The sequence below is a fragment of the Hemicordylus capensis genome, chromosome 2 (assembly GCF_027244095.1).
Source record: "Hemicordylus capensis ecotype Gifberg chromosome 2, rHemCap1.1.pri, whole genome shotgun sequence".
Taxonomy (NCBI): Eukaryota; Metazoa; Chordata; class Lepidosauria; order Squamata; family Cordylidae; genus Hemicordylus; species Hemicordylus capensis.
In genome coordinates, this window is record NC_069658.1 from 255,586,764 (window position 1) to 255,602,444 (window position 15,681).

General features: G+C 45.2%; 2 protein-coding genes across 8 annotated transcripts in view; one reads left to right on the forward strand and one right to left on the reverse strand.

Annotated features, from left to right (window-relative positions):
- The window catches only part of LOC128343452 (zinc finger protein 606-like), a 75,037-nt gene that overhangs the window by 35,212 nt on the left and 24,144 nt on the right, over window positions 1–15,681 (reverse strand). The window contains exon 1 of one of the 3 annotated variants that reach the window (XM_053292559.1): window positions 15,038–15,243. The exons of 1 other annotated variant lie outside the window; for it this stretch is intronic. The gene's annotated coding sequence lies outside the window, so the exon portion shown is untranslated. Of the gene's footprint in view, window positions 1–9,618; window positions 9,840–15,037; window positions 15,244–15,681 lie in introns of those variants that run through there. One more of the 3 variants, XM_053292557.1, reaches the window with a different exon arrangement.
- LOC128343451 (zinc finger protein RFP-like) overlaps window positions 1–15,681 on the forward strand; it is a 30,269-nt gene that overhangs the window by 11,764 nt on the left and 2,824 nt on the right. For 3 of the 5 annotated variants that reach the window (XM_053292551.1, XM_053292547.1, XM_053292548.1), the window contains 6 exons: window positions 3,619–3,714; window positions 5,738–5,968; window positions 7,560–7,582; window positions 8,589–8,704; window positions 10,383–10,418; window positions 12,554–13,714. In XM_053292551.1, the coding sequence (XP_053148526.1) occupies window positions 3,670–3,714; window positions 5,738–5,968; window positions 7,560–7,582; window positions 8,589–8,704; window positions 10,383–10,418; window positions 12,554–13,080 (978 nt within the window). In that variant the 5' untranslated portion in view covers window positions 3,619–3,669 and the 3' untranslated portion in view covers window positions 13,081–13,714. Of the gene's footprint in view, window positions 1–3,618; window positions 3,715–5,737; window positions 5,969–7,559; window positions 7,583–8,588; window positions 8,705–10,382; window positions 10,419–12,553; window positions 13,715–15,681 lie in introns of those variants that run through there. The other 2 variants (XM_053292550.1, XM_053292549.1) reach the window with 2 other exon arrangements.

Sequence of the window (15,681 nt, forward strand, 5' to 3'; positions counted from 1 at the left end):
GTCTCACATCCAGGTACTGACCAGACCAGGACCTGTTTAAGCTTCAGCAAGATTACTGGGTCATGTGCCTTCAGACTCTGCCTTGGGACCCTTCATAACTTCCCTTGAGGCAAACAGATGGCATTGAGCAGCTGCAGCCAGAACATCTGGACTGGAGTAAAGACTTGCCATCTCGTCCCCCTAAGTCCTTTCTCCTACTTCAAAACATTCCAGAGAAGAAGAGACTGCAGTAAGCCGAGTAGGGCTATGCACTGTGTTGGATCCCACAGGCATGTCAGACCCAATGTGCCTTCTGCGAGGCATTATCATAATGTGTTCAGCTATAACAGGAGGGAGCCCCGAGTAGGGATGTGCATGAGCCAAAGTTTGTGCACTGGTTCAGCACTGCGGGGCAGCGAGGAGGATCTTTAAAAAGGACAGCAGGTCCTTGCCATGCTGACCACTCAAATGGCACCCACGCATGCACAGACACCATTTACGTGCTGGCGCTGCACTTGGTTCGTGGGACAAGCACTGTCGCAGTGGTGGAAAGCAGGTAAGAAAGTGGTGGAAAGCTGCATGCATGCAGTGGTGGAAAGCAGGTAAGGAGGACCTGCTCTCCTCTTTTTTAAAGATCCCACTCACCACTCCCCTCCCCATGGCACTGAACCAGTGCACAAACCTCGGTTTGAGCACATCCCTAGCCCCAACAGTCAGAACTCTGACTAAATTCCTGTTGTTGCAGAAATCTGTTGGAATTCCAATATGCCTGTCAGACCTCATCATGCCCCTGCCTGCTTCCCATCTCCCTCCCTTGCCTGGACTACTGTACATGGGAAGCAAGAAGGGGCAGGCCTGGTGTCCTTTTCGCACAACAGCTGCAGGAACATGGGACATAGGCTATTATAGCACTTACATTTATATACCGCTTTATAGCCGGAGCTCTCTAAGTGGTTTACAATGATTTAGCATATTGCCCCCCAACATTCTGGGTACTCATTTTACCGACCTCGGAAGGATGGAAGGCTGAGTCAACCAATAGCAATAGCACTGACATGGTCGCTCCTAAGCACCCTCTCCAGCTTGGCGGAGCCCATTCAGCACCTTGGTTTTTCTCAGAGCTCAGGGCAATTAAACAACTCAGACTACAGCTAGAGCAGGCTTCCCCAAACTGCGGCCCTCCAGATGTTGCTGAACTACAACTCCCAGCATACCCAGCCACAATAAACTGTGGCTAGGGATGCTGGGAGTTGTAGTTCAGCAACATCTGGAGGGCCAAAGTTTGGGGAAGCCTGAGCTAGAGCAATGATGTTTGGAGAGTCATAATGAATCTGATCAAACACAGGCTAGAGCCCATCTTAGGGATTACTCCATGGCAGTAGAGGTGGCAAAAAACGTTTTTTCTCTGCTTCCATTGCATCTGATCAGTGTAGGTTAGCGGAGCTGTTCCATGAGGCAAAGTCATTGCTTAACATGGGCCCCTGTGTGACGGAGAAAGAGCCATCAGTAGCCTGCTGTGACCAGTTTGCTAGTCACTTCACCTATAAAGTTGCTTGCATTCATGCTGATTTGGACTCCAGGGTTTTGGCAGTTCCAGGTGACCTGCCTCAACAACTATCTGTTCTCATTGTATTGGAGTCTTTTCAGTTAGTGCAGCCTGAGGAGGTGGACAAGATCCTAGGCAGTGTGTGAGCAACATTGTGCACTCTGGACTCTTGCCCTTCATGGCTAATAAAAATTCCCAGGGAAGGTTAGATGTAATTATTAATGGTTCATTAAGTGAGGGCAAAATGCCATGGAGCCTCAAGCAGGCGGTGGTAAGACCACTATTTAAAAAGCCCTTCCTTGATCTCTCCAACCTTGATAACTATCAGTCTCTTTCTAATCTTCCCTTTTTTAAAGCAAAGTGATAACTTATGTGGTGGCTGTGCAGCTGCAAAGGGTCTTGAATGATACAGATTATCTAGATCCTTTTCAATCTAGCTTCCACCCTGAGTTTGGCACTGAAACTGGCTTGGTTGCCCTGGTGGATGACCTTTACCAAGAACTAGAGAGGAAGAGTGCTCGATACCATTGACCATGGTATCCTTCTGGCCAGCCTCTCAAGTATGGAGATTGGGGGGTACTGCATTAGAGAGCTTCCGGTCCTATCTTGAGGGGAGTTTCCAGATGATGGTGCTGGGTGGCTTCTGTTCAGCTCCTTGGCCATTGGCCTATGAGGTCCCGCAAGGCTCAGTTTTGTCCCCCATGCCAACATCTACATGAATCCCTGGGAGAGATCATCAGGAGGTTTGGACTGAAGTGTCATCAATATTCAGATGACACTCAGCTCTATCTTTCTTTGTCAATAGGTGTTAAGGAGGCAGTGGGTGTGCTGGAAGAGGCAGTGGATGTGCTGTCAGCAGGATCACTGGCAGATGGTGATTTTACTTGGGAAGGGGCAGGTGTACATTCGCATATCATCCAGATTTAGGTTGAAGTCCCTGCAGGCTAGTGGGGAGCGCTCCATACACGACTCAAGTTTTTCATTGTGCAGTGGAGCTAGCCCAATTTATGTCTGGGGTAAAAAAATTCCATTTTTTGTGTTGGGTTTTTGGGCAAATTCGAAATATCTAATGCCCTGTAACTCACAGTTTTTCACCCCTCTTCACCTTGCGGTAAAGCCTGCTGTCTGGGAAAGGCCCAGGGGCTGGAGGCGGTGATAGGCTGGATGTGGATTAGCAAGCTGAAGTTAACTTCAGACACGATGGTGCTGTTGGTCAGTAGGAAAGCTGGTTGGAATGGTGGGATTTAACCAGCTCTGGATGGGGTTGCACAACCTTTGAAAGAGCAAGTGTGCAACTTGGGGGTATTGCTGGACCTGACTCTGAGCATATTACATCTTTTTTTAAAAGAACTGCATTGGCTGCCAGTTTGTTTCCTGATCCAGTTCCAGATCACTTTTAAAGCTCTTAATGGTTTAGGTCCTGGATATCTGAAGGACCACTTGCTCCCAAGAGTTTCTGCTTGTCCAGCAAGTTCATCAAAGGTAGCTTTGCTCCATGTGCCGACATTGACTGAGGCTCAATTGTTGTGTACATGGAACAGGGCCTTCTCTGTTGTTGCTCCCAGGATCTGGAAAGCTCTCCCGGTGAGGGCGAGGGGGTGTCAATTCTGTGACATCTGTGGCTGCTTTTAAAAAACAACTAAAAATGTGTTTATTTGTTCAGGCTATTACTCCTTAGGGTAATAGTTGCCATTTTTTCTGCTCCCTTACAGCTCTGTGTTTGACTTTGTATGGCTGCTGCTGCTTGGTGGTGTTTTTATGGTTTTAATGGATTTTTACATTTTAATCTGATCTTTATGGATTTTTATTGTAGTTTAACTTTTCTAAACCATCTTGGGGTGAGTTTTATGAAAGGTGGTATAGAAACTGAGCAATCCATCCATCCATCAATCAATCAGTCAGTCAGTCAGCCAGCCTGGCAAGCCACATGCGTTTTGACACAGCTTGGGATTTCAAGGGAAAAACCTCTTGCCTACAGCAAGCTGCAATTCCTTCACTGTCAGACTGGACCTGGGTTTCTAAGGAAACATTGGTTGATATCAGAGGGTGGGCTGGCCTTCTGCCAAAGTGTTAAGTCTTTTCTGCTTTTGCAGGAATACATCAAGGTGCAGCAGGAGCCCCTGGAGAAAGAGAGACAACATCTTATGGACAGAAAACTGGCTGAAGAGCTGAGAAGCCAGGAATGTCTGGTAGGTGCTCCTGCTATCATGCTGAAGGTGAATGTTGAGTGATAGACACCCCATGCTCTTGATTGGTGAGGGAACTGAATTGGATTTCTCAGCATTTGACAGGACATGAACGTGTGCTGCTGTGTGGTTTCCACAGGCTGGTCTACACATATGCAACTCATCCCTTGAGGTTTGAAGAATGTAGTGGTCCTATGGAACCAAGTTACTCTTCTGATGTTAACTACAGAGAAAAAACATAATTATAGTATGCTCCTTTCAAGATCAGGAGGATATGTGAAACTGTGTGGGACATTCTCAGAATGCTACTTAGCTTTTACTATAATGTGAAGATTTTATTGGAAGTTTCTTCTGGTTTATCTTTTGTATTCAGTGGCTGACATCCTGACTAATGACTTGCTTGTGCAACAAACAAATCTGTTTGTTGCAAAGAGGCATCTTTTAAAGTGGTGGTTCTCTTAAAGCTTGGCCCAAGAAGGTTGCCAAGCTGTACAGAGTTGTGGACTCCATGATGTTGCACAGCTGCTTATGGAAGACTTCTCTGGGACAAATGCAAAGTTGTATATGGTAGCCAATGGTAGATTACTGCATAGGCAGTGTAGGCAGCCGCCTATGGCGGCAAATCTTAGGGAGCGGCATCTTGGAGGGAAACTCAATTATTATTTTTCAACCTTTAAAAATGTCGCTGTGTAGTGGCAGAAGCTCCGCCTGCCTCCTAAACCATCACAGGAGGTAAGATCAGGCACTGGAGGACAGCAGTGAAAGAGGTCCTCGCTCAAGCCCGGCTTACTTGTAAATGACACAGAGGGGCAATTTCGGGCCTCTATGCATGCACATGCATGTGCAGAAGCCCAAAATCTCCCAGTCTGTGTCATTTGCGAGTAAGCCGGGCTTGAGTGAGGACCTCTTTCACCACCATCCTCCAGTGCCCGACTTCACCTCCTGTGATGATTTAGGAGGTGGGCGGAGCCTCTGTTGCCACACAGCAGCATTTTTAAAAGTAAAAAACAGAATTAAGTTTCTCTCCCCCACAAGCCCTCTTACTCTTGTCTCTGGGGCGGCAAATCGCAAAAAGATTAATCCACCCCTGATGGTAGCCCTGATAACTGGTCAAAGAGGCACTTTTTAAAGTGGTGGTTCTCTTAAATTTAGCAGGGGGAGAGCAACTGGCCCTAGCCAACCCAGCACAGCATCCTTCCAGTGGCTGTTTTTGGTGTCTACCTTATGTTCTTTTTTAGATTGTGAGCCCTTTTGGGATTGGGAGCCATCTTTATTTATTATTTATTTTTCTATGTAAACTGCTTTGAGAACTTTTGTTGAAGAAGAGTATATAAATATTTGTTGCAACAGTAGTAGTTGTGCAGTTTTTACAATGATGTTGTGGACCAATCATTGTTCAATGATGTGCAGTGAGTGTTGTGTAGCTTGTCAACACCTTCTGCTAGCCTTGAACAGATATGTCTTTCTTTGAGCAGCATCCGTGCGCTCAAACACGTGAGGGCACAAGCAGCAACTGGACTCACAAGAATGTAAGAACATAAAACAGGTATATTTATGCAAATATGCATTAGCAGAAATATTTCAACACACAACTTAACATATTCCCATCACACATCTTTATCCCCCACTCTGTCTCTAAACCAGAGGTCACAGATAATTTTTTTAAAAAATACAAGAAGCGAATTTTCGTAATGCTAAATTTCATTTTATGCATAATATTGACATCCCTAGGATCAATCTGGTCCAAAAACAATTCCAGTATGTTGAGACTACAGTATATTAGTATTAATTTTCTTAATGCTAAATTTCATTTTATGCATGATATTGACATATCTAGGATTCTTTCATTTCATGCATAATACTTCATAAAATATATGAAATGGGTAGGAGACTAGATTCATTCCAAGACCCAATAAGAAATTGTGTGACTAATTAATTCCTGCACTCCCAGACTTCTAGCTGACCTTTCTTGAGTGACTTTCATGTTCCACTTCTGCCCTTTCTCCATTTTCTGCATTTTCCCCAGATGGAGCTAGAAAAGGAGCATCAGAGGATCAGGTCTGCCACTGGACAAATTCACAGGTTGCTTGACAGAATAGAAAACGTCAGGCTAGCCCAATTAGGAGATCTGAAGGACACTGTTGTTAAGAGGCAGCAAGAAAATATCAGCAGACTCACTGAAAAGATTTCCCACTTCAATAACCTGATTGGAGAAATGGAAAGGAAGTGCCAGCAGCCAGCAAGTGAATTCCTGCAGGTGAAACCGAAGTAAAAACATGTTCCCCAGTTCCCTGCATAACCAAGGGAGACCTGTTGAATGAAGCACAGCCAGCCATATTTTTTTTGTACATGGCTTCGGGGTGACACAAAGTATTGCCATGTCCAAGGCACAGCACCGAATACTGCTTTGCCCCACGTCCCTGGTGAAGGCTAGCCCTTTCAAAACTGCCTCTTGCAAGGTTCCCAGCATCCTCCTGTTCTTTCCTTGTGCTTCTTGCAAATGAGGAGATGAGGGCAGCCAATCCGACCCTAGCAAGGAGCACAGAGAGAAGGCAGATGGCAGCCTCAAAGCAGCTCTTTGCTGAGCAGCAGCTGTGATGAAGATCTGTTTTCATGGTGGCAAACAGTAAGAGGCAAAAGAGGTGGTGAGTGACATCTGATTACACACACACACCCAGCACCTCAGTAATTTGCTGCTTGAGGCAATCATCTCAACAAAAAACAAGCCCTATATGGATTCAACAAAACATCAATTTGTCCAAGAAAGACTCCAAATATGTGTGTGTGTGTGTGTGTAGGTAGGTAGGTAGGTAGGTAGCTAGGTAGGTAGATAGATAGATAGATAGATAGATAGATAGATAGATAGATAGATAGAAGTAAATAATCCATATTTTGTTCTATAGTGGGAATGCTTGCCACTGAAGAAGACCTTTGTCTTGGGTCGAAACATGTTTGGCATTTTTAACTATATAACAAGATACAGTGGAGTACTAACTCTGGATATATTACTCTTCAACAAAAAGAAGATTAGATTGGATCTTTTTAATCTACATTGAGAAACCTTCAGCACATTCAACTTCTTCCAATTTTTTAATAGAGACTATTTTATTATAAGTGTGTGTGTGTGTGTGTGTGTGTGTGTGTGTGTGTGTGTGTGTGTGTTTGTGTGTTTGTGAATTTTAAAGTTGAGTTTTTAACTCCCTAACTGGGCTGTGTCCCTTGAGTGGATGTTTATATTTCATCTTTATTGTAATTAAAGGAGATAGATACACACACACATGGATTCTTTTTTGGACAAATTGAGGCAATCATCTCACCTTGCCTCATGAGGTCACATGGGTGCTGTGCAAGAAGTGAATAAAGGAGGGCTGGTGTGAAAGCAGTGCTGATCAGTGTTCCCTCTAAGGTGTGTGCACATGCACGTGCATCAATTTTTTTTATGTCTGCTCAGTTAATTTTAGATCCCTCTCAGGTTGAATCCGGAAGGCCTCACTCGGAATGCACGTGCACTCACACTGCCTTGATACTGTCACCCAGAACAAAACTCATTTTGCACACAAATGAAAAAAATTAGAGAGAACACTGGTGCTGATGGGTCTTGAGGGTAACTGACATTCCAGCAAAACAAGGAACACACTCAGAACCTATGGGAGAGAGGTCAGCTTAAAAGTCAGTCAAGGGGTCCTCACTAACACATCTCCATAAATCCTAAAGAATAAGTGGCACAACCCTGGGATCAACAGTTCATTCTTCCAGAAGTGGGAGTGGACAGATGAATCCCCACTAGAACAAGAATGATCATATTGTGTGTTTTATCCATAAAGCTAAGACCCATTTCTCTTTTTCAGGACATAATGCACACCTTAAGCAGGTATGTGACTCTTTCTCACTCTATTTGCATTTCACTTCCTATGGAAAACATTTGGTCCCATGTTAAAAGCAAACATGTTTCTTTAAAATTATTGTCACTTTGTTGGGTACAATAAAATATTAAAGAGAGATGCTGGGGGAGGGGGTGGCACGGAGCTGGGCAATATGAAGAAATCTGAAATTATATTTCCTATGTGGTTTGGGAACTACTCCAAGGAAACTGCCATCCTCCCACCCCCGAATGAATCAGGAATGACATCATTGTTGTGATGTCCCAGGGCGGAAAAATGGAGCCTGGTAGGAGCAGTCTCTGAGGAAGAAAAGCAGTGGAAATGCTGCAGGAATCACTGCTACCACAAAGGGACAACAGGATTTGGGGGGGGGGGGCAGAACCAGCTCATGCCACAAAAGTCACAAAACTGTCCACCATCAAACAACCGTGATTCATCCCATCTCCTTGAACCCCCTCTAGGAACAATCAGTAAAGTTGTACCGTCGGGTCAATGTCGACTCCTGGTGCCCACAGAGCCCTGTGGTTTTCTCTGGTAGAATACAGGAGGGGTTTACCATTGCCTCCTCCTGCGCAGTATGAGATGATGCCTTTCACTATCTTTCCTATATCACTGCTGCCCGATATAAGTGTTTCTCATAGTCTGGGAAACATACCAGTGGGGATTCAAACCGGCAACCTCTTGCTCCCTAGGCAAGTTTCTTCCCCATTGTGCCATTAGGTGGCTCCTAAGGACAATATGTCCCCCACAAGTTATTTTTGAAGAATATATTTGTTTGTTATTTCTCTGTGTAAACCGCCCTGAGCCATTTTTGGAAGGGCGGTATAGAAATTGAAATAATAATAATAATAATAATAATAATAATAATAATAATAATAATAAATATTCAGATCAACCCTATGCTATATCTTTAGAATATATCCTTCTGGGGATGAGATGGGGCATTTTTACCTCAACGCTTTGGCCACAGTTCTTTCTTAATATCTTTCCTTCCAGGTATGACAAAGACAACATGGGTCATGCAGTGGAGCTTTTTCCTGGGCTGGAAGAGATACTTGATATTTATTCGGAGAAAAATTCTGCTCTTGGAGATGCCATGGGAAAATTTAAAGGTATTGTGGAAGGCAAATGGATAAGATCTCTAAAAATGCTCCACTTGGTTGTAGGACTCATGTTGGTTCTTCATTCCTAAATCCATATTTTACACAGAGGTTTAGTATCAAATGATACATTATTTTAATATGTTTGTTGGCCATGTAGTGGATTGTGGGTAGTGGAAAATCCCCTTTCCTGACTCAGGTCAGTTAATATTAAAAATCCTTAACTTTCAGAACCCAGAAAGCTAAAAAAAAGATTCTGGTAAAACCCAGATGTTCTGGTAGGTTTCTGCTGCCACCAAGCACTCTGAGACTTGTAGAGTACTTGTCCATTAGACTGAGTGCTATAGGTATTAGGCAAATACAAATATCTGCTCCCCCATGCTAATAGGCAAGAATAAAACCAATTGTTCTCCAAGGAATTCTGCCTACATGTGGAATTAACTGTTATTTTGGCCAAGCTCTCATTGAGATATGTTTTGTACCAGAGAAATTCCCCCTCCTCCTGCTGGGTCAATAACCACCCTTGGAGGCTTGAAAAAGGTTAAGAACAAAGGGGAAAACATTTTTTGTTCAACAGACCAGGCTTTTAGCTTTTAGATACACTACAAAATACTTAGTTTGATTGCAAGAATATTTCAAAAGCACCCCAAATGATGCTGGGGTGGCACACTTTAAAAATCTTGGTTAATTAGTTGCAAGGAACAGATAATTAGGAAAATGCCAAGCACACCCACAAAGAAATATAAATTCCTGACACAAAGTCTTACTAAACAAACTATTCCCTAGACTAAATTCCCAAAGCCAAAACCCAGGCTTCCTGTCCTTCCTTCCTTCCTTTGATTTCTATACCGCCCTTCCAAAAATGGCTCAGGGCGGTTTACATAGGGAAATAATAAATAAATAAGATAGATGGATCTTTTACTCACCAAACTCCAGATGAGACTCAAGCCTCCTGCCATCCTGCCTTACAAGGATCTACAACCATCCTGCTGCCACATGTCCTCCTCCATGCTCCTCCAGCACACTTCCTGCTAGTCCACACTCTCTGCCCAGACTTCCTTTCTTGTTCCCAGAATTCCCAGCAACAGCTCTCTATGTCCCACCCACCTGGTGTACTGATTGGTTGCCCTGGAGTTCACCAGCCTGTCAGTCAAGACAAGGGTTCACTTCCTGTTAACTTTAGAGGGAGGGGAACCTGGTCACTATATGTTTGTTATATGTTTGTTTCTTAATGGTAAACCAATAGCAAGCATGTGGGTATGTATTGTCCTGATCAGTACCACAGCATGAGGGGAAGGGGTCTTTGCCCCTGCTACATGCCTGATTTGGATCCTTCGCCTGTGACCACTATTTACCCCAAAAGCAAATCTCCCATTGGCACCAGTTCACCAATTTAATTGGATGGTGCTTCCTCTTCTTGCACTCAAACTCTTAAGAACATAAAAGGAGCCATGCTGGATCAAACCCAAGACCTAGCTATTCTAGCATCCTGTTTTCCACAGTGGCCCACCAGATGCCTGCAAATTTCAACAGCAACATCTAAAGAACCTGCGACATGGTCCTTTAAATATTAAGCTTAATCAGGTGTTTTCTGTATATGGGAGGCCTGATATTTCTTTTACATGACATGATACATTGCTACAGATACAATGGCTTGAGTAAATCTGTCATTCTTGCTTCCATCCAACAGAATCCCTGGAATCTCTGGAGCCAGCACTGTACAAAGGTAATTTTCTGGGTTGAATGACAAGGGAAATATGGATAGGATATGGTGCGGGAGACAGGCTTAAGGAGGAGTTCTGTCTGCTAGCTTTTGGAGATATCATCTAACACCTAAATACAGGTGGGCGCAAAACCAGTTTGCCCAGTTCAGTTTGAGTCCAAACCAGACTCGAACCGAACCAGGCATGTTTGGTTTTGTGCCCCTGAACATCCCCCCCCCCCCCCACCGATCTCAGCTCGAATTCGAGCCAGTTCGGGGGTTCTAAAATATATTTTTTAAAACTGTTAAACACTCACTATCAGGTCTAGCTACCTCGGGGGTACTCGATCATTTCCCACTCCCCCTCTGGACCTCCCCCTGGTCAGCCATGGGCCGTTCTGGCCTGCTTTTGGGCCGTTCCAGCTCTTTCTCTGGTGCCGGTGGCCATTTTAGAGGCCACCACACATGTGCCCTGGCCAGTTGCATGGCTGGGACCCAGGCCATGCAAATGCCCAGGACGCATGCATGGTGGCCTCCAAAATGGCCATTGCCACCAGAGAAAGGGCCAGGACAGCCTGAAAACGGGCCAAAATGGCCCTTGGAGGACCGGGGGGAGGCCAGTGGGGGGAGAGGGAAACAGTGGAGACCCTCCCATGGCTGCGGCAGCACCCCCCTGAGATTGCTGGACCCAGCGGTGAGTGTTTAAATTAAAAACAAACAAACTTTAGAACCCCCGAACCAGCTCCAAGCCAGCCTGGGGAGTTTGGCTCAGCCTCAAGCCGAACCAGGTGTGGTTCAGCTCTAGGGTGAGCCCTTGAGCCAGATCAGTTTGATGGCACACCGGTTAGACCTTGAGCTGGTTCGCATATCCCTACACCTAAAAAACATTGAATAACATCCTAATATCATTGTTTCTTATTTTATTATTATTATTATTATTATTATTATTATTATTATTATTCACCCCGCCCATCTTTATAAAGCCTAGAGTGGGTAGGAGTTTCTTCCCTGCACCCTTGCTATCGTCATAACAACCCTGTGAAAGTTAGGCTGAATGTGATTAGCCCAAATCTACCCACAGAACTCATGGCTGACTGCAATATTTGAGTCTGGTTTTCCCTGATGCTGTCCTAAACTCTTAACTGTTGCACTACACTGGCTCTTTGGAGACTGTAGTGTCTCCGTACCTGGAGATGCCAACAATTCACACTGGGACCTCCTACATGCTTTCATGGGTTCAACCACTGAGCTACAGTCCATCTCTAGTGATGCATTGCTATACGTATCATGGCCTGATTTTTAATTTGTCAGCCTGTCTTCCACATGACAGATACAGATATTAGAATAATTTCTGTAGAAAGGCAGCTATTGGTAAAGAACTGCAAGAGATTAGAAACTCTTGATATGAGATAACATCAATTTAAAATATAGCAATACAGGAGAACTTCATTGCTTGCAGGGGTTCTGTTCCTCGTCTACTACTGCGAGTAATGGAACCACAAATTAGAAGGCATTAGGTCTGTGGGGAAGGGTAGATTAGGTTTCAGTGTGGAGGCAGGCAGTCTAAAGCCCCAGAATGGCCCCCAAATGTGGTGTGCTCCTCAGGTCCCCCATGTGCCCAGATATGCACCCCAAAGGATGGAATGCCTCCAAAAAACTGCGGGGGAAATTCCTCCCCCCCCCCGCCCTGCTCACCAACACCAGAAATGAGCCACAAAATGGTTCCTTCTGTCTCTTCCTAGCTTTCTCAGCATAAAATGGTGGCCGGAAGTGACCTCTATGGCCACTTCCAGCGCTCTAGGAACTGTGGATATGTGAGTTTTAACCTGTTTATATTTGGAGATACTTGAAACGGGTGTCAATAAGACACCCCATGGGTATGCAGAACCACACATAGCGGTTCCGCGAATAATGAGGTTCTCCTGTAATTGGACCGCAAGTGTGTGAATCTGCCTTTATATCTCTCCTTGACCTGCCCGTCCTTCAGGGAGTGACTTCTCCTGTTCTTTATAGGGCCTCCTAACCAGATTAAGATTCAGGTGAAGCCAGAGGGAGGGGGAGTTTGTGTGTGAATCACTTCCCAGCAGCAGCTGACACAAATCCTTTCCATGAACCAACCACCTTCCAACTGGCTCTTTCTTTCTCTCTCCAACCTACAGAGAATATAACTCTGGATCCAGACACGGCACATCCTGAACTTATTCTGTCAGAGGATCTGAAGAGTGTAAGAAAGGGAGACACAGAGCAGGACTTGCCTAACAGCCCAAAGCGATTTGATTTCAGGCCTTGTGTGTTGGGCCGTGAGAGATTCACTTCAGGGAAGCATTGGTGGGAGGTGGAGGTAGAGAATGAGAATGAGGAAGGGGCAATGTGGGCCGTGGGGGTAGCAGCAGAATCTGTCAGGCGGAAGGGAAAGTTCACCTTTAAACTGAATCCTAATGAGAGGATCTGGGCAGTGGGGATGATAGCAGATGAATTCATGGCATTTACTTCTGAATGGACCCCTTTGGCCTTCAAACATGACATCAGGAAGATCCGGGTGTCCCTGGACTACGAAGAGGGTTGCGTGGAATTTTTTGATGCTGATACAGATGACCAGATCTTCACTTTCACTTTATCTTTATTCAGTGGAGAGAGGATCCTTCCTTATTTCTGGGTAGGGTATAAATCCAGACTGAAATGTTAAATCTCAAGAAGCAGAATCCTCACCTACAGCTCCACTTTCCTGAGAGGGTTTAGCACTTCGTCTGTAGCTTTATGAAAGCCAAGCAATCGGGCTTCATGGTTCTTAAGCAGGACTTCCAGTTCTCAGGGTCAGAATTTCCCATCCATCTGCAGGGCAAGTGTGGTGGAAAGTATCAGAATCAAATGTTTTTTAAAAAATGAAATAAAGCAGACAGGGTTGGAAGCTATCACTTGTTGCAGAGCATTGAAATAATTATAGGGGCTATTCCCACGATCTGCAAAAATCGGGCTAGGAGAGCCTAGCCCAATTTTTGCAGATCGTCAGAACTACCGGGCTCGGCTGCAAGCCCGGTGGTTCTGGAGTGGGTAGCCCACTCAAGAACCCCTGCTCCCAAACCAGGTTTGCGGAGCAAGCACTCCGCAAACCTGGTTTTTTGAATCGTGAGTAGCCGCGCCGCGGCTTCACGCCATGCCTACTCACGAATAGACCCCCAGAGGGGAGGTAAAAAGCCGTCTCCCAGCTCTGGGGGTCTCCCAAGTATGCCCTGCGTGCTCACGCAGGGCATACTGGGGCTTCCGGGGGTCGCACGGCCCCCGGGCTCCCCAGCCCCCGCCAGCTCCATCTCGGAGCCCGCAATCACTCTCGTGAGCGGGGAGAGCGGGCTTAGCCTGCTCTTCCCGCTCACCACCCCAAACTGGGTCTCACGGATCGTGAGATCCAGTCCATAGTGTACGCAGAAAAAGAGAAAAACAAAAACCATATATTATTATTTATTACATATAGGGTTGAAGGTTTTAGGGTGTTCTTAGTCAAGTTCTAGTGCATTTCAATGTTACATGACAGGAAGAAATTGAATTAGAACAGACTACACTATCCCTTCACCTCCATCAGTTCCATTGATTGTTTATTTAAAGATAAATGATGGGGCTGAGAGAGGCTCCTGCCTGCAACCTTGGAGAAGCCGCTGCCAGTCTCTGTAGACAATACTGAGCCAGATGGACTAATGGTCTGGATCAGTATAAATAAGGCAGCTTCTTATGTTCCTAAAGATGTGTATCCCACAGCATTTACTTAGGCTGGGATTATCATCACTTAAAAATACCCTATTCAACATGCCCCCTTCATGACACTTTAAAGACACTGGAGCCCTGCCAATTTAAACCGATGTTTTTGTTTTGTTTTGTTTTGTTTTGTTTTGTTTTTTCTAAAAAACCTGGCAGAAATGTCATTGCTTTCTATTATTTTTACTTATGGATAGAGAGAATTATAATAATCACAGTGCAATGAAACAGAGGCTCTAATGTCGTTTTGGGTTATACATGAAGTTTTATTTATTTCCACCACTGTTGTCTCACAGAAATTGGATTCTAAGGGTATTTCTTGAGGGAGGAGGGGTTTGTGTGTGTGTGTGTTTGGGTTTTTTTGTGGGAGGTTCAGTGGACTTTTGCAAAAACTACTTGCAGGAGTTATTCTTGGGCATCTACGTGTAGCAGTTCTTGTGCTAGTTCATCCTGCTATTTTCTGTCTGCACCAAGGTGGTGTTATGACCCATAATATATCCTCTATATCAGAACCAAGGATTAGGCCTGTGTCCATTTAAAGTGTCCCTGCCAGAGAGTCTCTGGCCAGAGGCATGCTGAACTCTTAGTGAATTACCAGACTCAGAGAAAATACCTATCAAAGGTACCTTGTTAGAACAGTAAATGTTTAGCTGGTCTTCCCCTAAGGATGTGTATCCTGTTGTATTAACGCCTTATATTGCTTCTTCCTGGCTGACTTGCAATAGATTATATTCCTAGATTGGATTTTGTCTGTTACATAATAGGGATGTGTGAGCTGGTTTGCCATCAGTTTTGGGTGGTATAAAAATATGTTAAGTAAAATAATAAATAAATAAACTGGTCTGGCTCGGGGCCTCTTTGGGGGTTCTAAACAACAACAAAAAATTTACACTCACCACCATGGGTCCGACAGCCCTGGGGGGGTGTTGGCGCAGCTGCGGGGGGGTCTCCTTAGTCTCCCTCTCCCCCTGCCAGCCTCCCCTTAGTCCTGCAAGGGCTGTTTTGGGGCCTTTTGGGCCTTTTCCCAGTGGCCGTGGCCATGTTGGAGGCTGACGCTTATGCTTCCTGGCCGTTTGTGTGGCTGGGTCATGACCCAGGCCAGACAAATGGCCAGGGAGCATACACCGTGGCCTACAAAATGGCTGCCACCACCAGGAAAAGGGCCGGAACAGCCCGAAAATGGGCCGAAACAGCCCTTGCACGACCAGGGGGAGGCTGGCAAGGGGAGGGGTGACTAAGAGGATACCCCACACGCACACACAGAGCCATGCCTGCACTCCCCAAGGCCGCCAGACCCACTGCGGTGAGTGTAAATTAAACAAAACCAAAAAAGTAGAACCTGTGAGCTGGCTTGCATTCAGGCAGAGAGAGGGGCGGGCGCGTTCTGTGCCACAAAACTGAATATGCCCGGTTTGGTTCGAATCTGGTTTGGACTCTGAACCGGGCAAACCGGTTTTGTGCACACCCCTATTACATAAGTTACTGAAACTGCTTTCTTCATTGTGATTCATTGTGCTAATGTATACCTTATATTGCACCT